Raw genomic sequence first — 24,005 nt, forward strand, 5'->3', positions numbered from 1 at the left:
TGCTTTACAATGGTGTGTTAGTTTCTGCTGTACAGCAAAGTGAATCAGCCACACATATACAAGGTTTGTATTCTTGTAAGGCTGCCTCAAAGATGTTTTAAGGTAGAGTGTAGACAAACAACCTGGATTAACATAACCACTGCCGCCCACCGTACCGTATCTCCCAGTCCTGCCCCTTTACACCAAGGCCTGAGTCCGGGAAAGCGGAGCCCTTCCTTGAGCACCGTGGGGCTCAGCCTAACTCTGTCTGCAGCTTCCCCTCCAGGCCGCCCAGCCTTCCTGGAAGAGGGCAGCCCGTCTCCAGTGCTTGCCTTTGCCGCCTCCCCTCGGCCCAATCACAGCTACGTCTTCAAACGGGAACCCCCGGAAGGCTGTGAGAGAGTGCGGGTGTTTGAAGAGGCCACGTGAGTACCTCAGCCGGTCGGTGGGGGTCAGGATGTGCGAGGGAGGGACAGGCATGCGGGCTGAGCCCTGTGGCATCCCACCTGATAGGCCTCTCTTTAGTCTGACTGCCTCTTGTCCTGGAGACATTGTCAGCTGTAGATGACCAGTATTGCAGTCTTTCCATGACCAAACCTGTTGACATTACCTCCTCTGAGCACCTAAGTCTTTGCTTATCATGATCTCCATAGAAACCTGCCCTCTGCCCACATGCCAGCCACAAGCGCAGCAGGAGCTGGAAAGGAAAGAGGTCTGAAACCTAAATCCTTTGTTTCTTCTGTTTTTTTCCATCCCCGGGGAAGGTGTGAGAATTTGCTAGACCACAATCAGAGAGAGAACATACTAGTAATTCTCTTCAGGCGGAGCTTAGAAGCGCCGCATGCCCACCGGTGTGGCAGGGGGAGCCTAAAACGCTTTCTGCTTGCTTCTGAGTCAAATCTTCACCCTGCAGCTGCAGTGGTTCAAGTGTCATGAACTCCCAGGCAGAAATCTCCAGTCCTCGCAAGTAAGGGCTATGGGACATTCCCAAACCAGACTGGACAGTTCAGAGGTCATTCTTAAGTAGGTTTCTCTAGTACAGCTCCCTCCCATTAGCAGCGAGAATCAAGAGCCAAAACTTTCCAAATGCCCCGCAGTCCCCTTAGCAGGAGCTAAGGGGAGGGTTCATCATATTCCCGCTGCCACTGGAACGTTCATCGGGGCCGATTCACGTTGGAAGCTGTGGATTCAGCGGCAGTGAGGAAGTTTAGTTATGGTGTGTGAGTGGAGATTTAGCTAGGACAGGGTGTGGGGGCTTGATGGCTCCATCTGTACCTCAGATAAGGGAGAGGACAACCCATGGTACTAGCAGGAGGTACATATATATATAACCCGGAGTGGGAATTATGGAGAAAACCAGGGGCACTGAGGGTTTGCTCCCATCATCACTGTTGCCTGGCATCTCTCCAAGAACCCTCGATCCTCTGGGGTCGTGTGGGGGGAAGAGGCCAGATCTCGTAGCTTAAGCAGACTCTGGGCTCTTGTACCCTTCCCTGGTCCACAGTATAGTTGAGTAATTACCACCTGGAATTGCTTGTGGCAGTTAGGCTGTTGCTTGTCTTTACTCTTTTGTAGGCTCGTAAGGCTCGTAAGGCCAGAAGAGGTTTAAAGTCATCTCATCCAGCTTCCTGCCCCTATGTTAACCCTTTGAGAGAGGTGGTGATCCATCAGTTACTTTCTTAGATATCCTGGGATAGAAATTCTCAGCTCATTGGTGTCTCTTCATTGTATGAACTTTCCTACTGGGAAGTTCTTGTGTTTAGTGGTTCCTCTGCCACATTTTCCTCTTCCTGGCTGCCCATCGTGTGAGATTCCCAGGGAGGGAATCAAGCCGTTCAGGGTCACGCTGGTTGCCCTCACGTCCTTCGAGTGTTACTTGGTCTCCCCTGGGTCACCCTCCTCGTGCATGCATGCGCACACTGAGAGCATTCCCTCTCCTGCCCATCCGTCACCTCTTCCTAAAGTGGGATTCTTTTAAGCCCTGCTCAGTCAGGGGGCACCTTGCCGCTGCGGAGTCCTCTGGGACCCCAGGCTTCCAAACACACCCTGCACACGGGCCTTCGCTTCCCTCTACCTCTCCTCCCGTCTCTCACGCTGGGCCGACATCTGCCCTCCTCTGCGTGCCTCACTCTTCTTCCTGGGTTTGCAATGATTAGAATTCTACAGTTAAAATAGTAATCGATTTGTCACGCTGTACACTAAGTGCGTTCTTCTGTATGTGTACATTACACTTCAAGAAAAAGTTAGGCGATGGGAAGCATTGGTGCAGAGCTGGACTATCTTCCCACACTTCTGTCTTCTCGCCCGGAATCCTCATAACCAGCAGCTTCTCAGGGCTCCTCACCCGTGAAGCATGGCCAGACGTTCTTCTTCCTTTTTCATCGTAAGGATTCCTTTTACTCTAGAACTCTCTGACCCGACCTCTTCTAATCCGTTCATTTCCCCGACATGATCAGAAAAGGGTAGGGATTCTTTCCACGTTAGAGGTGAGGCAGGTTAGGCCAAGAGCACCTGGTGGATTAGAACCTAGATCTCCTGATAAGGTCTAGCTGCTGTCCTTTCCTCCCAGCAAGGGTTTTGAAAATCACACCTTTCAAATCTGCTCAAGAATTAGATTCTTGAGGTCAGTAGATTTCAATGGGGGATACTTTTCCCCCCAGGGGACATCTGGCAATGGTTGTCACAATTTGGGGTGGGGTGCTACTGGCGTATGGTGGGTAGGGCCCAGGGATGCTTTTAAATATCCTATGATGCACACGATAGCCCCCACAACCAAGCATTATCCAGCCCCAAATGCCAATAGTGCTGAGGATGAGAAACCCTGCTTTAGGCTATAAAAAGTCTAAGTCACTCTGCTTGGATCTCTGCTTTCAGGCAAGTGTCTGCCGCTAAAACACTGTTCAGTGATGAAACCTCTCAAATTAAAAGATCTCTCGGTCTCCTCTTCTAGAATCACACTGTCAGGAAGTTCTCCTTCCCGTCTAGCTTTAATCCCTCCTGTTTTTAGCTAAAGTAGATTTCCTGTTGTTTAGCCATATTTCTAAACCACGGAGAGCTGAGGGGCCTACTGAGCACTGGTTGTTGCTCAGCAGCCTGTCGTTTTTTTGGTCAAGTTACCAACATGTTGGAACAGAGACCTGGCTCCCTTGCTCCCCCGGCACTGTGACACCTCTCGCCCCTTCTCACTGGCTGTTTGTGTGCACGCACACACGGATGTCTGTGTCTCTCTCTCCGTCCTCCAGGTCCCCAGGTCCCGACCTGGCCTTCCTGACTTCCTGTCCTGACAAGAACAAAGTCCACTTCAACCCGACCGGCTCGGCCTTCTGCCCGGTCAGCTTGATGAAGCCCCTCTTCCCCGGAATGGGCTTCATCTTCCGTACCTGCCCCTCAAGCCCGGGATCCCCCCTTCCTCCGGCCAGCCCCAGGCCACCGCCTCGGAAGGATCCAGAGGCCCCCAAGGCCTCCTCGCTGCCATTTGAGCCTTGGCAGCGCCCCCCACCGTCAGAAGAGCCCGTGCTTTTCCAGAGCTCCCTGGTGGTCTGAGGGCCCCACCCCCACTTCACCATGGAGACCAGTGCCTTGGTGGCAGGCCCCTCCCGAGCTCCCCCGAGATGGGGGATGAAGGAGCCCTTCCCTCCTGGCCTTTGAGCACTTTCATTTATTGTGTCAAAGCCCTGGGTCCTCTTTCCGATGGACCCCTGCCCCTTCGAATGTGAGGGGACCTGCCTTCTCCACTAGCAGCTGGGCAGCTCACAAGTCACACCCGTGTTCTTGTCACCTCTCTCACTTGGTGGAAAACTCACCCAGAAGGTCTTGGGTCCCCCACCCCTGGGTGTGAGTCCGAAGGACTGTGTATGGGGGGGGGGCCCTTGTCTTTATCATGGAGCAAGCTGGCCATGATTAAAGGAGAGGGGACACCACAGATTTCCTTACCTCTCCTCCCCAGACACAGATGAGGAGACCCGAATAGATTCCCCCATCCTCTCAGTCCCATCCCCCTACCTCCCTCTCATTGGAGGAGCTGACCAAAGCAGCCCGAAAGGGCCATAACACTTGACCAATCCAGCTGCTGGCAGAGGGGGAACCAAGCGTTTTCCTAAGTGGCATTTTCATCTCGCTTTCACTCTTAAGATTGTCTTAAGCAGCAGCCCAGCCTGCCCAGCCCCAGGTGGGCAGTAGGGGAGAGGGAGAGCTGGCATTCCTCCGGGTGGCAAGTGGTGACTCTCCACCCTCCACCTGCCCCAGGACTGGGTTGGATTAGAAAAATGCCTATTTTTCTTGTATCGATGTAGAAACTCTATTTTCTCCCAAAGACACTATTTTTGCAGCTGTTTGAAGTTTGTATATTTTCCATACTGCAGAGCTTACACAAAATTGAAGAAGAATGTTAATGTTCAAGTTTTATTATCCTGTGTTTAGAAGTTGTGTTTTTTTGTTTGTTTTTTGTTTTTTGCAGATCTTGGTGTTAATAGACCAAATAAATAAGTATTCCCAGCAGCTTGAGGTTCTGTTAAATATTTTTTGGGGGAGGGAGCGGGATGGAGATGGAGGGTATCATATTAATCACTTCATCCTTGTCTTTAAGAGGAGCCTTTACTTAACACATAATGTTGGGTGGATGGATCCAGAGTCTGTGTCCTCAGGACAGCAGGCTTGCATTCTCTACTTGGACATAGAAACAGTGGGGCCAGGGAGGGTCTGTCTAGAATGAAGAGTGTGGTGGAGGTGGGGTGAAGGAGTCAGTGGGGAAGTCATCCTTTCTTGGGTGAGTCTGGAAAAACACCCTAAGGGAGAGTGGATTTTAGCAGGGACATAAGGGTGACCAAGGGGAGACAGTTTGACATTGTGGGTGCTCCTTGCACCAGCAAGGAAAACAAGATGAGGGAATGGCATTCAGATCGAATCTCTGGGCACAGTTTTAGGGAAGCTTTAGCTCCTTGTGAGTATTCTTTTCACATCAGTGAGTACCCACAACACAGAGGGTAGAAGAAACTGTTGCTCAGCTTTATAGTGCCCCCCCTCCTGTAAGAGCTCTTAGGCTTTTGGGGAAAAGGAGAATAACCATCCGAACATTCTGATAGTGCTTTGCAATTTACAAAGCATTTTCACAAAAGACACATTATCCCCACTGTATGGGTAAAAAGTTCACTACCCCAAGGGCAGTCATAATAACTACAATTATATCTATCTATCTCATAAAACCTCAAAACAAACTCTTAAGCCAGGCTATCCCAACTACCATGTATTGGCTAGGTAAGCATCAGATATACTGTAAAACGCTTTACATAAATTGTCATTGAAATATCACAAACCATCTGATGTGATAAATCCCACCTTACTAATGAGGGAAGGACAAAAAAAAATTGATAAACTTTGCCCCCAAAACACAGGTACAAAGCGGGGAAGCCAGGACTGGGAACCAGATCTTTTGAATCCAATGCCTGTGCTTCTAACCACAGTACTCTACCGCTTGTTATTCTATTTCCATTAATTTCTGATGAGGAAACTTGACTCAGAGGTCAAGTGAATTGTTTGAAGTCCCAGCTGGTCAAGACGCAGAGCTGGGACTGGAACCCCAGCTCCGTGCCCTGGAATCGTCGGCTAATACAGTAAAGTAAGCCACTGGGCAAGAGAGCAAATGTGGGGGGGTCCCCCTCCCCAACTTACATAAAGGACACAGGGGGTTGCGGACAGACCCTGTCCTCTACTTCTTACCCCTCCCCTGAAGGATGTTTGGCCTACCCCCAAAGTCTTAGTGAGTCAGGCCCGGAGGGATGGGTGTGGTGCTGCCCCGAGTTTCCTTCCTTTGCGTCAGGCTGTGCCAAAGGAGCAGGCTGCTAGAAGGGGAGAAGGGGCCTCGACCCAGAGAGCAACCCGGAGTCCCGCGATCACCGTGGGGCTTGAGGCCGGTAGTGGCAAGCCTTGGGGTCAGTCCGGCCCTAAGCTCTTGGTGTCAGCAGGTGGAGGTCCAACACTGGGATGAGGGAGGGGCTCCAACAAGGAGCTCGTCAGTGCAGGAGGGTTTGCTCCCTTGTTGGTGAGTTGTAAGACCCCGAAAAAACCCACTTCGGCAAGCTGCCATTTCCACCTTGAGGATGTGAGGAAATAAGATTAGAGTTGAGAAAGAGTAATGACTAATAAATACCTTAAACTTGCACAGAACACTTTACAGTGTATAAAACCGTTTCACCAACCTCAGCTCATTTGATCCTCCGAACAGTCAAGAGGCGACAAGGTGGCTGTTATTAGTAATGATATAGACTAGGAAAACTGTAGCGCGGGATTTAGGTGGCATGCGTAGGTTACCCTGCCTTTAAGTGACAGAGCTGGAACAAAAGCTCTGCCGCCCTTGGGAGCCCAGTGATGGGCCCTAGGAGGAGGACGGCTCCCCAAAAAGCCAGGCCTTGAGCAGCGCTCTTCTTGTAGAGGGCTTAGAGGCGGGGACGCTGGGCAGCAGCTAGGGGGCGCTAAGGCTGCATTGCGATTTCCGGGCGTCAGGACCCAGCAGAAGCCTGACAGCCGACCGGGAAGGAGACTCTCGGATTTGCCGGGCCGGCGCACTCCTCCTTCCCGCCCACCTGTCTGCCTTTGCACAGCGCAGCCAATTGGTCGCCTCCACATCCTTATACGTCATCATTCCACGTCCACCTACCTCCTAGGCCATCCCGTCGAGCTCCGGGTCTCAGTTGTCCTCGGAGCTGCCTGGTCGGAAAGTCTCGAGGGTAAGGCGCTACCCTCGGGACAGCGGGCTCCTCTGGCCACCAGGGACGAGGTCAAGGCCCCAGGGTGGGTGTCCTTTCCTTGGAAGCGGGTTCAGGGTTCTGAAGAGTTTCCCCTTGGCGGTCCTGAGCTGGCAGTTCTGGCGGTGGCTGCAGAGGCCCTGCTTAGCGGCGGTCGCATGCAGCTCCTATGAGGCCCCTGTCGCCGGTCGGCGATGTCCGGGTGGACTTGTCGCCGCCGCCGCTGCCGGCTGTGAGCGGGTCTCCGGTCGGGTCGTCCGGGCGTCTCATGGCCGCTAGCAGCTCCCTGGTGCCCGACCGGCTGCGCCTGCCGCTCTGCTTCCTCGGCGTCTTTGTCTGCTATTTCTACTATGGGATCCTGCAGGAAAAGATGTGAGCGGATCCCCGGGGTCGGAACGCAGACCTCCGCCCCCCTGCCCAGTCCGCCTTGTCTCCCCAGCCTGTGGTCAGGTTCGCGGTCCTCCCGCCCCTGGCCCCAGTGTTCCCTTTTGCACCCCCGCGCCGCCCCGCCCTCCCGGCGTCCTGACCGCCTTTGCCGCTGAACCTCCCTAGGTTTCCAAAACGCGAAAGTTGGTCTCTGGATTCTCGGGAGCTGGTTATTTTTCTTCCCTTGGTTGCTGTTTTTTCCTGTTGGTTCTAAGGAGCTAGGTTGTACAGGCTTAGGTTTCCATGACCTGTGCCGGCCCCTTTTGGGAACTTCCAGAGGCTTGCAGGTAGCGGATTCCTTTGCCCTCGGCCCTGCTGCTATAGCCCAAATCCCTTCTTCTGCCCGGGATACCTCGTTTCACCAACTAATTTTTCACGTTTCCTCTAGCTCCATCCTGTACGGATTTTTTTTTTCCCCTTCGGCTACGGGATCAGCAGCCTGGAATGTCTAGTTTTTAGATCCAATAAAATCAGCTCCTGATGTCAATGAGCCCGGTGATCCTTACCAAACTTTCCCTACGTCTAGAGAGGCAAGAAAATTTCAAAGCGTTCAGTGGCTCTGGATTAGTAGATGGCACTGAGGGAAGTATACTAATTCCTCCCCTCTTTCTCATGCATTTCATTCTTAGAACAAGAGGAAAGTATGGGGAGGGAGCCAAGCAGGAGACGTTCACTTTTGCCTTAACTTTGGTCTTCATCCAATGCGTGATCAATGCTGTGTTTGCCAAGATCTGTGAGTACTTAGATAGTAATCTGTTGTGTGTCCCCTCCCCTTTGCATCCTAGGCATTAGGTCTAACTCTCAGCACCCTCAGCCCCTTTAGTGCTTGCAACAGCCTCTCTGTTCGACTGAGGAAACTAGTGGCTTTGGAAAAGGGTGAAACTCCATTTCCTTAGATTAAATCAACTTCTCAGTCAGAAATGTGCAGGGAATGGGTCTTCTGTGTTCCAGATCCCCATGAGAATACGTAAAGCTTTTTCCTTTGTCCTTTTGATTTTCCTTTATGTGTCAGCTTCAAGCATGTTTTGAGCATTCTCTCTTTGTTCCCTGGGGGCTAGCAGCAGGGCTAACTAGTCCCTTGAACTGAATGGACACCCCACCCCCACCCCTGCCCTCCATGAGGTCTTGTGTTAGGGTTAGGCGGGATTGGAGAGTTGGAGAATCTTCAGAGATTTCCCAGTCTAAGAGGACAGAAAGAGTTTGTGCTTCTCATCTTATTTGACAGGCACATTCCTTTCACGTGGCTTCGACTTTTGCTCAGTGGTCCATCCTAGGCCCACCAGCGTTCTCTTGTATGTTTCTTTTGTCTTCTCCCAGTGATCCAGTTTTTTGACACTGCCAGGGTGGATCGTACTCGGAGCTGGCTCTATGCTGCCTGTTCTGTCTCCTATCTGGGTGCCATGGTCTCCAGCAACTCAGCACTACAGTTTGTCAACTACCCAACTCAGGTGAAACCTTAGGGTGGAATGAGGGTTGGCTCAGAAGTTGCTTGAAAAGGATGAAGGATTCTTCCCTCTGGCCTGTGACTTAAATAAAAAGAAGAGTGTGTTTGGGAAGTTAAGAGTGTGAAGAACCATAGATCTGAGGTTGAGTGGTGGTGGGCTGGCCGTGGTCGGGCCGCTTTCTGAGGCTGCCATCTCTGGTGCAGGCCCCACCCTTACCTCATCTTATCGAGGCACCTAGTACAGTACCTGGCGCATCAAAGACGCTCAGACATTGTTTTTGCTGAATTTAATTTCAGGTCCTCGGTAAATCGTGCAAGCCCATCCCAGGTAAGCAGAAGAAGGTGGTCGCCATCTTCCTTCCTCACTCCTCCTGCAGTGAGCTTGATCCTCCCCTGCTAGAGCTCTGTTCCTCTGGGCTTTGTCGTCTCACCATAGCCGTCTCTCGGGTTCCCTCCATCCCTTCCCCCTGCCCATCCTTTATCACTTCCTGTGGTGTTGGGCCTTCATCAGCTGGTAATCCTCACTGTGAGCCAGAGGCTGACCCAACCTGCCTCACATAGTCAATCATTTTGGTGTCCCCTGTGTTTGCGTTGTCATTAGACACCCTAAACCCCATGTGACCATCAGCTCCCTTTTCCTCAGCCTCTGTCACTCTTCCCTCCGGCCCCTCCCCTGCCCTCTTCCTTCCTGGAACTTTCACCTTTGTTCTCTACCTCTCCCCTTCCTTATACTCTTTGCTCAACCTTGTTGCTCAGTCGTCTCTGTCTAGATGCCAGCGTTGCACCCTCCTTTTGTCCTCTGTCGGCTTTCCTTCTCAGACATTCTTTTTTTCCCGTGAGTCTTTGGCTCCTAGGAGGAGAGTGTTGGGCTCATCAATGCCTATGGGTGCCTGAATTTTCCACTCTGTTTCTTCCCTGTAGTCATGCTCCTTGGAGTGACCCTTTTGAAGAAGAAGTATCCAATGGCCAAGTACCTGTGTGTGTTGCTAATTGTGGCTGGAGTGGCCCTTTTCATGTACAAACCCAAGAAAGTAGTCGGGATAGAAGAACACACGGTTGGCTATGGAGAGCTGCTCCTGGTATGCAATCCTGTTGGGAAAGGAAGCCTTTTCCAGTAATCTTAACAAAGGAGTATCCCCACCTATGCAGGCAGAAGGCCAGTTATATGTTTTGAGGGAGGTTGTGATGTTTCTTGCCCCACATTTCTGGTCTTTGTCTCTGGCTGCAAAGCCCTTGGCTCTGCTAAGGCCATAGTGGGGAGCCTAAAATATTTCACTATGGGTCAGCTCTCCTTCTGGGGAACGATGACTCTGAGGCCTGTGTCTAAATGCTGGTGTGAGGTTCCAGAGACCTGAGAGCAAAGAGGAAAGGAGTAGTGTGTCTCTCACTGTGGCTTTTTCCAAGGAACGTGGAAGCCAGGGTTAAAAATAATACTGTAGGGCTTCCCTGGTGGCGCAGTGGTTAAGAATCCGCCTGCCAATGCAGGGGACACGGGTTCGAGCCCTGGTCTGGGAAGATCCCACATACTGCGGAGCAACTAAGCCCATGCACCACAACTACTGAGGCTGCGCTCTAGAGCCCACGAGCCACAACTACTGAAGCCCGCATGCCTAGAGCCCGTGCTCCGCAGCACGAGAAGCCACTGCAGTGAGAAGCCCACGCACTGCAACGAAGAGTAGCCCCCGCTCACCGCAACTAGGGAAAGCCCGTGCACAGCAACGAAGACCCAATGCAGCCATAAATAAATAAATAAATAAATTTAAAAAAATACTGTAGGGCCTCCCTGGTGGCGCAGTGGTTGAGAGTCCGCCTGCCGATGCAGGGGACACGGGTTCGTGCCCTGGTCTGGGAAGATCCCACATGCCGCGGAGCTGCTGGGCCCGTGAGCCATGGCCGCTGAGCCTGCGCGTCCGGAGCCTGCGCTCCGCAACGGGAGAGGCCACAGCAGTGAGAGGCCTGTGTACCGCAAAAAGAAAAAAAAAAAATTACTATAGTAGCTATTACTTACTAGGTGTTAGGCACTGTTCCAAGTGTTCTACGTGTAAACTAGTTAATTTTTACAACAATAACCTCATAACTTAGATAGCGTTATCTCCATTTTACAGGTGAAGAAACTGAGGCAAAGAAAAGTTAAATCACTTGCCCATGGTCACATGGCTGTTAATTGGAAGAGTTGGTGGCTTACATTGCCCCGGATTCTAACCCAGGCAGTGTGACCACAGAATCCAGTCTCTGGAGCACTATACTCCAAGCCAGGAGGCTAACGTGCTGGGACTAGATTTCCTCTCTCCAGCTTTAGTGGAAGAATGAGTGTGGCTCACCACGAGCCGTTCTAGGCCCCTGCACGCCAGACTTCGTGGCATCGTGTTGGGAAGCGGTAGGCTTCCTGCCCTGCGCTGATCACCTTACATCTCTGTGGCTCAGATCGCCTGTCGTTCTGAGTGCCTGAGGGGAGGAGGGAGCTCAGGTGGTCTCTCCCATCCTCCGCCTGTGGACAGATGGCAGCATTTTGTTCTGAGGACTCTGTCTGAAGGCGGCGGCTTTTCTGAGGGGTCTCAGAAGGGTGAGAGTTCTGTGTCCTGCGTTAGGGAGGGTCCCGGTGGCCTTCTCACTGCAGGCTGTACTCTTTCTTTCCCAGCTCTTGTCTCTCACCCTGGATGGACTGACCGGCGTTTCCCAGGACCACATGCGGGCTCACTACCAAACAGGCTCCAACCACATGATGCTGAACATCAACCTCTGGTCGACACTGCTGCTGGGAGCTGGTAAGGAGCAGTTCTGCTGTTCTTCCTACGTATCAGCAGAGGGCAGAGTGCCCTCATCCACATAGTCTCTAGCTCTGGTGCCAGTTGCTAACTTTGCCTATCGCTTCTCAGATGCCTTTATGTCCAAGCCCCTGAGAAGCCTTCTTGGAGAAACCTTCACCCGTTGGCTCCGCTTGCTACTTGTTACTGGCACAGTCAGGGGTAGACCTGTGCCTGGGACCATGGGAGGGCACACAGTAGTAAAGTGCTGGGGCGCCCTGGGAGCTCGCCCCCTCTTCTGAGGGAGATGAGACATTGGTATGTGGTGAATACTGAACATTGTTCAAACACGGATGTATTTGCTTTTAAATCAGTGCTTCCTAACTTTTTTCACATCTGGGCGCACACGGAGTATTTTTCATACAACACACTAGGGTTAGCAGAGGAGGCTGCTGAGGGCTGGAATCGACCTGTGCTTGGGGCTGCCTTGAGCCAGGGGTGTGCGGATCAGTATCTGCACAGCATCTGAGGTTTGCTGCTTTCTATCACTTCGGCAGAAGTAACTCATTAACTTCCAAGTATTTCCCAGAAGAGTCTTTAGTTAGTTTCTCTTATCAGAAAAATAGGAGATGCCTGATGGGGCAATACAAGCTCACTCCATACGTTTTTCCATGCCCTCCTTCAGAGTGCTTTAGCAGGCCTCTGCAGGTGTGTGAATGTGGGCACACAAGGTGCACCGTTCATCTTTTGACGTTTCTTCCTAGGAATCCTGTTCACTGGGGAGCTCTGGGAGTTCTTGAGCTTTGCCGAAAGATACCCTACCATCATCTATAACATCCTGCTCTTTGGCCTGACTAGTGCCCTGGGCCAGGTGAGTGCCTTGATGGAGGATGGCTTGGCTTCCCCAAAAGAGACTGGCCTGGCTGCGAGAAGAGGGGTGGCAAGATTAGCCATGATGTCCTGTTACAGACTTTAGACCTCTTGGCAGATAGATAGCCAAGAACCAGCCTGACCTGATCTTTCCCTGTCTTTCTCTAGAGCTTCATCTTCATGACAGTGGTGTATTTTGGTCCCCTGACCTGCTCCATCATCACCACAACTCGAAAGTTCTTCACCATTTTGGCCTCTGTGATCCTCTTTGCCAACCCCATCAGCCCCATGCAGTGGGTGGGCACTGTGCTTGTGTTCTTGGGTAAGTTCCATCCAGAGCGGGCAGCCCTGGACCACACAAAGGGACAGTGACAGAGCTTTATTCTTTTTCCTTAATATTTACTTGTATACTTGTGAAATTTATTAGGTTATTTTAGAGAAAATTTTTTAAAAGAGAAAAGGAAGCATTACCTCTACTCTAGCTTTCCTAAGGAACATTTCATTTGAGTGATTTCTTTCCAGTGATTCTGCTTTCCCCAGATACTGAGCAGGGTAAAATTATTATACTTATTCCCTACTCATTTATGCTGCTGTGGGTAAGCTGAGAGACCTAGCTTAGAAGTTTGATTCTTAAATTTCTTTCAGTCTTGCTGTATTTTTTTTTGGCCGTACCACACGCAGCATGCGAGATCTTAGTTCCCCGAGCAGGGATCAGACCTGCGCCCCCTGCAGTGGAAGCGCAGAGTCGTAACCTCTGGACCACCAGGGAAGTCCCTGCTGTATTTCACATATACATGTAATTACCAGTATCTTGGTGGTTTTTTTTTTCATTTGATACCAATCTCTTTTCTCTGAGGAGCTTTTATAAAACCAGTGTTTGAAAACTAGTTTTATTTAAAGCTCCAATTTTGGAGAACCAAGGCTCACCCCCAAATCATTTGTAGGCTTCATTTCTCCCCATAAAGTTAAGCCCGTGTTCTCTCTCTCTCTAGGTCTTGGTCTCGATGCCAAGTTTGGGAAAGGAGCCAAGAAGACATCGCACTAGGAAGAGAGAGACTACCTCCACTCCAAGAATATTTTAAGTTATTTTCTCGAACAGTGACATCTTTTGGGAAAATGGACACAATAGAGATAAAGGACTAGGTTTCAGTCTGGCTATTTTTTGTTGCTGTTGTTTTCTTTTTTTAAGGAAGCAAAATCACATACTCTAAAAAAAGCATTTGGATTTTAACAAGACAGAGTGGCTGTTTCTGTTTTTGACGGCCAGGAGCACAGCCTCGCACAAGGAAAGAAAGAAAGAGAGAGGGAAGAGGCAGAGGTTGGTGCTCGTGGCCCAGGCTGCTCCCTCGTGGGTGTGGTTAGCCTGGCTGGGTGGCCAGTTCCCCCAAGAGCTGTTGTGCTTGTGGCTTCTGTTCCCACAGGCCAAGGTCTAAATATGCCAGGACAGGTAACTGTCCGTCAGAGCTAGAGAATGTAAAAATCACTTTCTCTCTTAAAGCTCTGGTGGGCAAATATTTCTTAAAAAACTACAGATGTATTCTCTCCTTGAGAAGCTTCTCTCAAGGTTGAGATGAAATGAGCCCAGAGCCTCAAAGCCTGCTGCGCGTTCACGTTTCCCCAGTGCCTCCCCTTCAGCCAAAGCTCAGCCAAGTCCAGAGCGGAGAGCCAGTGTGTATGTCGTGAACAGCTTTGGAAGGTCTGATTCCCTTTCTCCACCTCCGCGTCTGTTCTCGGTCCTCTCGGTCCCCTCCTGGGAAAGCTGGATTAATCCTTCCTATTCCCCTGCCCCCTTCAGCTGCTAAAACATTGCAGTCCTCTGCCATCCTGGGTGTCCCCATGCCAGCTCCTGCCTGTTGAAAGGGATGCTGGTGGAAGGCACGGTGGCTGAGTCCTGGCATAGAGCCGCCGTTGTCGAATTTTCTGTGTGGCAGTGGGAGGGGAAGGCGGAGCGTGCAGCAGAGCCACCTGCCCAGCGCTGCCTCAGGGTTGGAAGCCGAAATCCTCCGTGGACCAAACTTTACACATGAAAGTGCATTTCCACCAGCTGCAACCTTCACTCCATCTGTTCAGCAGCCCCAGCCCCTTGGCTCTCCAGATGGGAGCCCAGCCTCCTTCCTGCGCGGCTGCCTTCCCACCCCCCGCCCAGCCTTTCAAGACCTGCCTCGCTTGCACTCGTCTCACTCTCCAGGGGCCCGAGGGTCACTGCAGCTCTGCCCCGAAAGGCCCCCTCTCATCTTGAACTCCTCCTTGAGAGAAGAGGTTGTCAATACAACCGGCTGAACTTCCTTCTTTTCTCCACCCCTTTGTTTTCTCTGTTTCTCATCCTGAAAGTTGCATCAATTAGCTCCTTCCCTACTGGACTGATAGTTCTTCCAAACTGTCTTCTGTGGATTGGTTAGGTGGTGAGACCACGTTACCAGGGCCAGGGGCCTATAAGCAGTCCTCACCTGGGCCTGTTGTGTTAACCAGAGACATTTTCCCAGCTATCAGGCCAGTCCCCTCCACCCCCACCCCCTGCCATCCCCAACCAGGGGTCTCAGGCGTGCCTCATACCAGTCACCAAGAGCAAGAAGGCTTTCCAACAGCTCAGCATGGCCCTCACCTGATACTAGAGCAATCCTGTCCTAGGTGAGCCAGGAGCCCAGGTCTGGTATCTTCATTCAGTCCTGTGTCTATTCATCTAACCCTTCCTTCAGTGTGACATGTCCTGCGAACATGCTGTGAGTTCAGAGTTGAGCAGGACCAGTACTTACCCTCCAGGGTGTTCACAGTCTAATAGGGAGACGGGCAGATAAATCACTGCATCTCAGAAATGCAGAGCTAACAACGAAGGAAGGCGTCTGGGCAAGGTGAGCCTTGAGCTGGAGAGAGCACGTAAAGATGAAAGGAAGTGGCAAGGCAGCTTTGGCTCTACCGCCAAGTGGGAAATGGGGTTTTAAACCGCCTGGCTTCTCCCTGGGCTCCTGCTTCAACCCAGTTCAAGTGAGAGCCCAGGAGCAGGTGAGTGGCTCTACAGGGAGGCGTCATTTCAGCTCAACTGCGAGATATTTTAAACTGTTGTGTGAGCTGCCAGCCCGTTCGGGGTGGCGTACTCACCTACAGGATCACAGGAACTGAGGGTGCCAAGTCAGGCTCGGCGCTGGTAACACTCTGCTAGGTTATAACGGTACCGCTAAACGTGAAATACCAGGCAAGTTCAAACAGAAGTACTGTTGATCACTAACCCTGGGCAGCCTGATGTCTCAGGTTTCTAAGCATCAAAGGACTTTCATCTGCAGTTAATTCTCAGCTGTGTGTATAAGGGAGGGCACCAGGACACACATTTCCCCAAGCACTGTGTTTTGCTTTTGGGGTGTACTGTACTTAATGTCTATTTCAGTCAAACGATCTGGCTTCCTTAGGTGTTTGTGCTCAGGTTCGTGGTAGAGTGGTTTTTCCATTTCCTGTACACCTCTTAGCCTAGGGCAAGGGGAGTGAGGCACAAATGTGATCTGGGGTAAAACCATAGGAAGGCTATTCTGCAATTAATCATTATAAGGACGAAAAATTATATGTTGTTGTTCAAAGGACTTAAAGGGGCAGGAATTAAACATTCGCTGTGTGTAATCTCTAAAGTGAGTTCTTTAGGATTGGGTGATGTATCTTCTCACAGCCCTGTAACACCCCTGTGAAGAGGACTGAGCAGGCATCTGCACCTTTTATAAGTGGAAAAACAAGTTAGGGAAGGGGGCAACTTGCAGTAGGTCCCTGGCTATGTCCCAGAGATTAACTAGAACTCAAGGTTCCCCGAGTTCTAGTTGCATCTTGGACCTATGCCCTTGGAGGGGGAGAAGCCAACCTCCTCAGGAGGCCCATTGCCTCTGCCGTCTGGTCCCACTTGTCGGTGGAACAGTTTGCACACTTTCTGAGTGGTGCCGGTCACTCTCCCCAGATGTCCTGGCAGAGAAATCGTCCTGGGTCTCTGCGGGATCATTCAGCCCTTCCCACTGAAAACACACCAGCTGTCTTTAGGAACAGCAATCTCATATTTATTGAGCTCCTTCTTTCCCAAAGCTCTTTTAGTTCATGGCATTTTATCCTTACAACACTCCTGGGGAGAGCTTAGGCCAAAAACAAGTCTCTCCATATTTGGAATAGGGAACCCAAAGTCCACCAAAGTGCATTGGCTGAAGGTCACAGGACTCCGTGGCAGGGCAGGGCCCAGAGTGAGCCTCCGCTTAGCACGTGTCAGAGGTCAGCAAGCTAAGCCTAAGGCACTGGTTTCCAGCTGTTTGGATTTCCTGATCCAGTAGAATTTTCAAATAATTTGGGGGGCTGATACAAGTATGCTGGCTTTTTATATTTTCAAGTAAAGACTTAAAAAAAAATCTAATATCATTATGGCTTACAAAAGGACGCTTTAAGTCCAAAAATTTTAGGAAAGGCTATCCACCTCAGAATAAAGAATCCTTCTTCCAAAGAAATGATAGCTGGAAATCATACCACTATATAGGTAATAAGAAAAATTGATTAACTGCAGAAAATGTTCAACACAAAATGTCATCCTGTGGTAATACATTGTAGGCATATCACTATGATTGCTGGCTCAAACACCTTGGTCAATTTGGGGCTTGTATCCCATGACTGAGTCTACTGAAGCTGAATGTCGCATAAGCATGCTGACAAAGATGGAAGCAACACGCAGTGAGGTTTTACATCATTTAGGACATTCTGAGAGAGTCTGAAACAACATCTGCCTGACCTGCCTTCCCTCTGCAGGGTCAAGAGGAGAGCAGGCTGTGGGGCCAGAAGGCTTTCCTGTAAGGGCTGCGGGAGGGAGACAGACTCGGCACCGCTGCTCCAAGGTCTGCTCCCAGGATGTTCAGGCCGAGGCTTTCCTCACCCAGCTCGGAGCATCCAGAATTTATCCTGGAAGAACCTCCCCCTCCTGGTGACGGTCCTCAGCCTGGGAACCAGGCGCTCTGCCTGCCGTGGCAGGAAGGCTGCGAAGGAGAGCAACGAGGGTCTTGGAACGCGGAGTGGCTTCACCCCGCGCCTTCCACTCGGCTGAGGCGCAGGTCCACAAGGGCTGGTGGGGTTTCTGTCCAAATATGCCCGACTCCTTGTTATTTCTGGGAGAGGTGGAAGGGGGAAGAGGTCCAAGGCGTTCTCCAAGGGTGGGGGGGACACAATATTTCTTCCTGCCCACTTCTGTGTTTTGTCATGGCGTGTGCGTGGCCAGAGCTAGCAGAAGCATCACGTTTTAGCTTAGGGGCTGACTAGACACCATTTCCTCCTACTCAGGACCCTGGAACTGCCACGTTCAGACCATAGCCCTAGAGGGAACGTCACTCTTACACGAAGGCTGAGAACTCCCTGAAATTTTAATGTACAAATGTGTGTGTAAGACAGGTGCTTACACATATGTCAAGCCAGGAGTTGGGTTTTGCTGTAAAAGGGGTCCACAGCTCTCTTTAGATTCTCTTAGGGGTCCACTGTAATCACGGGCTCATTGAATGAAAACTGATTTCCCAAACAGAGTTATTGTATAACTGGGCAACACTATAAAATATGAGAAAGTATCATCTCCAGCTCTGTTTAGATGGAGGGGTGAGATTGAGTTTGCCGAGAAACCCAAGGAGGGTAATGCATCCAATCTCATTTCTAGTTTTCTCCTGGCCCCTCCAACACATTTTATCTAAGGTTGTCAGGTTTAGCAAATAAAAATACAAGATGCCCAGCTAAATTTGAGTTTCAGATAAATAGCACATACTTGTTGAGTATAAGTATGTCCCATGCAATATTTGAGAGATATTTATACCAAACAATTGTGTCTTGTTTATCTGAAATTCAGATTTAGCTGGTGTTCTGTATTTATCTGGCAACAGTTTGTGGCATTAGTCATTGTCACCCGTTCTCATGGGCCCCTCTTTTTCTAGGAAAGGAAGGCACTCTCAGATGCATTACCACTTGCAATTCTGTGCCCAGGGCTTCCAGGTACTTTTGTTCAGGGCCAAACATTTTGTAATTTCCCTCTTGGCCAGGGGGAGATGCAAGCCCAGACCTAGTCAGCAGGGGGCACCATTTTCTTGAAATAGATCCCCAGTGGCATTTCAAGGGCCTCAGAAAGGGGAATATTGAGTTGAAGTTTCTGTTTGCTGCTTCCGTCTTCCTTCTGTAGCTTCCCATTTCTCCCCACCCCACCACCCTGCCAGAGTCATCTGTGTGAAACAAGGCTCTGATCCTGTCACTTCACTCCTTAAATCACTTCCAAGATTCCGTGGTTACCTTCCTAATACACTCTGAAAAGCCCTTCAGGGTCCCATGGGAGTCTTCTCCCGGCTTCAACTCCTGCTGTTTCCACCCTACCTCATCCCACCCTCCTCACACTTCCGGCACCCCACCCCCACCCCCATTCACCACCAACTATTTGCAGCTTCCCACTATACTATTCACTGTCACGCCTTTGCACCCACAGTTCCCTCTGCTTGGAATTCCCTTTTCCACCTGATGCTTCTAGCAGCTCCATTCATTCAACACATTTCACAAGTGTGCTTTGAGATCGGCCCTGTACCAGGCACTCTGCTGTGGGCTGGAGATACTTGGAGGAGGGAACCGACTGGAGCCTTTCCCTTATGCATCTGACGATGGGGGCAGGGGAGAAACAGTGTACAAGTCATCAAATCAGCAAAGTACTTGGACTTAGTTCAAGGGGTAACTGATCTGACTCCCTTGAGCAGAGCTGATGGTTCCCTCCTTTGGGTCTTCTGATGGCTTTTCATTCTAAGGGTCCCAAATTCTAACACGTGCTCGATGGTGGTAGCGAACGTGGATGAACGAAAAGAACCAGTTTACAGGGAAGCGGGTGAGGTGGGGGGTGGGTATGTGGCCTATGACACGGAGAGCACATCCCAGCTAAAGGGGACAGGGGTGTTTTACCTCCTCCGGATTATTGCCAGATCTGTTATTTCAAAAACAGATGGAAATATTGATTTTTATGTGAACTCTGACAATTTTTTAAATTCCTTGCCAGCTAAACTAAACGTGTCTACAAGTCAGATTTGGCCTATGGCCACCGGTTTGCCACCTCTCATATTGCAACACTGTATCACTGTCTTGTGTCTGATTAGTATTTACATATATTTTCTCCCCCAAGACTGTGTCCGTGTGTCTTTAGCCCCTAACAGTGACTGGCACAGGGTAGGTGCCAGTCAGACGTCAATAAATGTTTGTGGAAGGGTGGAAAGAGAGAGGGAGAAGGAGGCGAACTGGGAACAACCGTTTGTTGCTGGAAGTTCTTATTCCCACTGCTTTGGGCATGGGACGGATGGAGCAAGAAAGCCTGCAACAATTTATTGCTGAGTGTGCACGTGTTCATGAGTGTGAGTCCCCACGTTAGCAGGTGTGACAGCTGGAAAATGTGTCTAAGAACCATCGGCTCCTTTCTCAGCGAGCTCCCAAGCCATCCCACCTCATTCTCGGCGGATGAGGGGGAGGAGAAGAAGGCAGGGCTCAGGGTAGACTCCTGGCTTCCTTCCAGGACCCGTAGTCGCTGGCACAGAGATCAGAAAGAGCTTATAGAGGCTTTTGGCACCAACGGATACATCCTCAGGGGAAGGTGTCTGGCAGCTGCCGCCACCCACTCACTGCCTACCCGCTAGAGTGCCCGCTGCAGAGCAAGCAGGTGTGGGGGTCAAAGTAAAATGCTCTCTCTTCTCACTTGTCCAAAGTGAGACCATCAAAATGACCCTTCACCCTGCATTGGGGGGATCAAAACTCCCAAGTTGAAGAGGAGGGTGAGGATGGCTTAGACGCCCCATCGCAGCCCCCAGAGACAGAGAGGGGGCTTGACCCCTGGAGCAGTCTGCTGGTTCTGCTAATGGTATGCTGTCCTTTTTACCAAGAGAGGCTTCTGCCTTGTGCCCACACAAGGGAGCATTCTTGCTGCCCCAATGAATAAGGACCTATCTTCAGAAAATAGATATCTGAGGCTCAGAACATATATTTTGTCTGATTTACAGGAGAAGTAACCAGATCAATCAGGAATCAGAATTTCCATCTTGGCCCTGAAATCTCTTGTGAGACCTGAAAAATGTGATTTTCCAAAGTGGGGAGGGTGGAGGGGCCGCCTGAAGTACATTGGAGTCACTCTTTCAGCGGGATTATGGAAATGTCTGTCCCGTGATTCTCTCTCTGGTGAGAGGTATCTTGAAAGCCAAAGATGCGTCCTCCAGCCTCCAGTGTGCCTCTTGCTCGCTACCAGCTCTTGGCCAGCCAGAAGCTTTGAAGCAAGACTTTCCAGGAAGCAATCTCTCCCACAGGCAGTGCTGACTCAGCCCAGACTCCAAGCTCTCAGGCTGGTCCCTGGCCCAGAGTGGCCAGCAGGGGCAGAGACGCACAGGGGGCTGTGATCTTGGGCTGTGTGGGTGCTGCTGGGAAGGGGAGATCGGGGTGCAAGGCAGTGGGGCATGGACCCTGAACTGTTTAGGCCTTTGCTAAGGGAAAGGGGAGGAGGCTCAAATAGCGGCTCGAGTCCTCCGAGGTCCAGCATCCTTTGTCAAAAACTATCTTTCCTAAATTTCCAGAGGCAGGGATCGTGGCCAATTTAGTACCTTGAATCTGGGAGTGAGAACATTTCTTGTCTCATTTCTAATCTGCCGTGGGGGGTGTGACTGACCATCTCTCTGGGGCCTCCACCTGACTCTCCAACATTCCCTTTCCCCAAAGGACCCCACTTGGATGAAAGGGAGCTGTGTGCCCCCTCCCTCCTCTTCACTTTACAAATTACCTGTGGTTCCTCCCATCTCTGCTGCTCCCTGTTTCCCTCCTGCTGCCTTCCTCCTTCAGTCCTTCGTGTCATTTTCCTCTCTCCATACTCCTCCCTTCTCTCTCTCTCTCTCAGTCTCCCCCAGTTCTGACAGCAAATCCTTTCCCTGGCACAGGCCCTCGACTTGCTTGCCAGCTCTGCTGGGTTACTCTTCTCATTTCTGTAGCTTCTGTCCAATTCGCTCTCTGGCCAAGCTCCTCGGGAGCCCTCTCCTCTGGCCACGCGCCTCCTTCCTTCCTTCTGCTATAGCAATGCTATCACCCACGACTCACTCCCATTTGGGAGTGGGGGTAGAAAGCTGGTTTGAATAAACTGGGAGGTGTCTGGCAATCTATTCTGTGTTCTTCTCTGAAGGCCCCAGCAGAGTTAAGCAAACCTTAAGGAAGAGGACAGCATTTCCTAGGCCATTAAGGGCTGCAGGACCTAGTTCTAACAAATGGGGGATCAACAGCTTTTTAGGGTCAGCCAGTCCTGAAAAACAAGGGCCCAGTGACCGGGAGGACTGGAAGTCTTGCCACGGAAAACAAAGCTGTGACTCAGAGACATCATGTAGATGCTTTCTTGCTCATCCATGTTCCTGAGTTTCATGTCGTTGGCTTGGGAATTAACTTTGAGACTTTTCCAACACAGATAAAAATAGAGCTCATAAATGCCATCACTGGCACTTTCCGATAAGGTGGCCTTTTAAGGGAAGACTGGGCTCCCAGTGGCTGCAGTGAGTCAAGGAGCCTCTCAAGCAGATGTTCAGGGTTCTCACAGGCTGCCGACCAGCCTGTGGCCAAACAGAGGATGCAGGAAGAGGAAGCTCCTGAAGCCTTCTGTGCCTGAAACAACAGGATCCAAGTTCCTGAAAGGAATGTTTCTTTCACTAGTTAATTCATTTATTCATCACACAAGCATTTATCTGAATACCTATTACATGCTAGGAATGCTTCCCTGTGCTGAAAACATAACAGAGAGAGAGAAAAAAAAAGGGGGAAAATCCCTACCCCCGAAGAGCTTACCATCTACTGAGGGACAGAGAGGGAATCAGGCAACCACGATACAGGGGTTGCAGTGAGAGGAGAAATATGGGAAGACCTAGCTCAGGGCTAGAGGACATGCACAGCTTCCTGGAGGAACAGATGGATGAATTGAAGCTGGAGAATCAGCAGAGAATTAACCAGGGGAAGGTGAGGGTAGGGGCAGGGAAAGCTGCGGAGAAGACTGTTCTGGGAACAGATAACAGTATGTGCAAAAAGAGAGAACTTGGTTTACTCAGGGAATTGAAAGTAGTTCTTTGTGTGACAGGAAACCTTACTGCTAGGTGCGGTGGGAAGCATAAGAGACCACCCGGAGACTACGGTATAGGTCACTGGTAAAGAGTCTTTCACCTCTATTAAGGAGTATGATTTTTATATTGAGGGCAGTGAAGGGTGGAATGCAAAGAAGTGACTCGATCAGATTGACTTTTTAGAAATCTCACTCGGGCTGCAGAGCAGTCATGAACTGGAAGGGTGAAGACCAGAGGTTGGGAGCCCAGGGAGGAGGCTGCTGCAATCCCAGAAAGGACTGGGGAGGTGTCAGTGAAGACAGAAGGAAGTAGGCAGAACTGGGAGATAACTAAAGCATGGAATTGTCAGAACTTGGTGTTGAACTAGAAGTGGGATTGAGGAGTCAAGGACACTTTCCTGTTCCCAGGCTTGAGCTACTTGGTGAGGCAAGAGAGCACCGGAGGAGAATCAGGTTTTACATCTGCTGAATATTAAGTGCCTATGGTACATCCAACTGAAGATATCAGGTTGATAGTTGAATATGTAAGTGGAGCTCAAGAGAAAGACCTGGCTCAAGATCGATTTGGAATATTCTTCAGCAGATGGATGGCAGTGGAGCGGTGAGAATAAAGGATCCATCTCAAGGCAAGAGAGGACAGTGTGAAGAGGAGAGGAACTGAACACAATCCAAGGAAAGCTGATATTCAAAGGATGGCCGAAGGAAGAGCCTGTAAAGGAGACTGAGAAGGAGTAGCCAGAGAGGTAGAAGGAACAACCAGGAGTGATGGTCGTCTGCTGTTGGCCCCCAGCATTCATTTCCTCCTCCTGCCAAGAGGGCCCTGAATTTCCTTTGGGGAATTCACTTCTCCCCTCTTCTCAGTCCTGTGGTTTGGTTCATAGGGGAGACATGCTGGCTGGCTATTCCTAACCCTCCCTGACCCACTCCCCACAGCCCTCCCACTTACTCTGTGTACTCCAGCCACACTAATTTTCCTTGAGTTTCTTAAAAACTCCATGTTCTCTCTGGCCTTAGGGTCTTTATCTGCCTGGCCTGCTTTCCTCCCTCATTCCCTTTCTCCACGCTCTTTGTCTACTAACCTTCCTTTCATGCTTCCAACCTTCTTTGACATTCCAGACAAGTCTAGGGTTTTCTGTGGTACATTCATTCATTCAGTATGTACTGAGCACCTTCTGTCCATGTGTCAGCACCGTGTTGAATGCTGGGACATTATGGAGAGCAAAAGAAACAAACAGGCCGGAGCCAACAATTGATTAGGAGAGATTGATAAGAAACAAGTAAATACACAAGACAATGACAAATTTTTGTTAGTGTTGTAAAGGAAGTAAACAGAGTACCAAGATACCAAGAAGGTCCTTATTTTAGTTAAGGCAAGTGGTCAGAGAAGGTTCTCTGAGGCTGTGAAAATTAAACTGAGACCTGAAATAAGAGGCAGAACTAGCCAATGTGAAGAGTTTAGGGGAAAATTGTTCAAGGGAGGGGGAATAGTAACCGCAAATGCTCATGGAGGGAACGAGCTTGATGGGCTCTAGGAATTGATAGATGGCCAGAAGACGATGAAATGACGATGGGGAAGAAAAGAGCAACGGGGGACATAGTTGAATATGAGACTCTTAAAAGCAGTGGTACAAAGTTTGGGTTTTATTCTTGGTACAATGGGAAGCTATTCAAAGTTTTTAAGCAAGGGTGCAGCATGATCTGACCAGTTTTAATTAGATTGCCCT

The 24,005-nt window shown here is 50.4% G+C and overlaps 2 protein-coding genes across 8 annotated transcripts in view; both read left to right on the forward strand.

The window, feature by feature from the left end:
• Positions 1-4,476, forward strand: part of FAM117A (family with sequence similarity 117 member A) — a 42,889-nt gene extending 38,413 nt beyond the window's left edge. For 2 of the 3 annotated variants that reach the window (XM_082602666.1, XM_082602668.1), the window contains 2 exons: positions 254-404; positions 3,222-4,476. In XM_082602666.1, the coding sequence (XP_082458792.1) occupies positions 254-404; positions 3,222-3,522 (452 nt within the window). In that variant the 3' untranslated portion in view covers positions 3,523-4,476. The remainder of the gene's footprint in view (positions 1-253; positions 405-3,221) is intronic. The other variant, XM_082602667.1, reaches the window with a different exon arrangement.
• Positions 4,477-6,611: 2,135 nt separating this feature from the next.
• On the forward strand, positions 6,612-13,361 carry SLC35B1 (solute carrier family 35 member B1). Of its 5 annotated transcripts, XM_082602674.1 has the most exons (10): positions 7,011-7,091; positions 7,534-7,675; positions 7,775-7,878; positions 8,488-8,593; positions 8,887-8,917; positions 9,511-9,668; positions 11,228-11,354; positions 12,098-12,204; positions 12,372-12,525; positions 13,196-13,361. In XM_082602674.1, the coding sequence occupies exons 3-10, from the start codon at positions 7,847-7,849 to the stop codon at positions 13,246-13,248; spliced, it is 768 nt and encodes a 255-aa protein (XP_082458800.1). In that variant the 5' UTR covers positions 7,011-7,091; positions 7,534-7,675; positions 7,775-7,846; the 3' UTR covers positions 13,249-13,361. The 5 variants fall into 5 exon arrangements, with proteins under 5 accessions (XP_082458798.1, XP_082458799.1, XP_082458796.1 ...); XM_082602672.1 differs by lacking the exons at positions 7,011-7,091; positions 7,534-7,675 and adding an exon at positions 6,612-6,701; XM_082602673.1 differs by lacking the exons at positions 7,011-7,091; positions 7,534-7,675 and adding an exon at positions 6,665-6,765.
• Positions 13,362-24,005: the final 10,644 nt, after the last annotated feature.

The sequence above is a fragment of the Mesoplodon mirus genome, assembly GCF_964341445.2.
Source record: "Mesoplodon mirus genome assembly, chromosome: 18".
NCBI classification, from domain to species: domain Eukaryota; kingdom Metazoa; phylum Chordata; class Mammalia; order Artiodactyla; family Ziphiidae; genus Mesoplodon; species Mesoplodon mirus.

What these genes read in the sequence shown, in the direction of transcription:
- SLC35B1 (XM_082602670.1), top strand. Translation starts at nt 6,889, where the DNA reads ATGAGGCCCCTGTCGCCGGTCGGCGATGTCCGGGTGGACTTGTCGCCG. An exon ending in GGGATCCTGCAGGAAAAGAT is followed by an intron (nt 7,092 to 7,774) that starts GTGAGCGGATCC and finishes TTTCATTCTTAG; the next exon opens with AACAAGAGGAAAGTATGGGG. An exon ending in TGACTAGTGCCCTGGGCCAG is followed by an intron (nt 12,205 to 12,371) that starts GTGAGTGCCTTG and finishes GTCTTTCTCTAG; the next exon opens with AGCTTCATCTTCATGACAGT.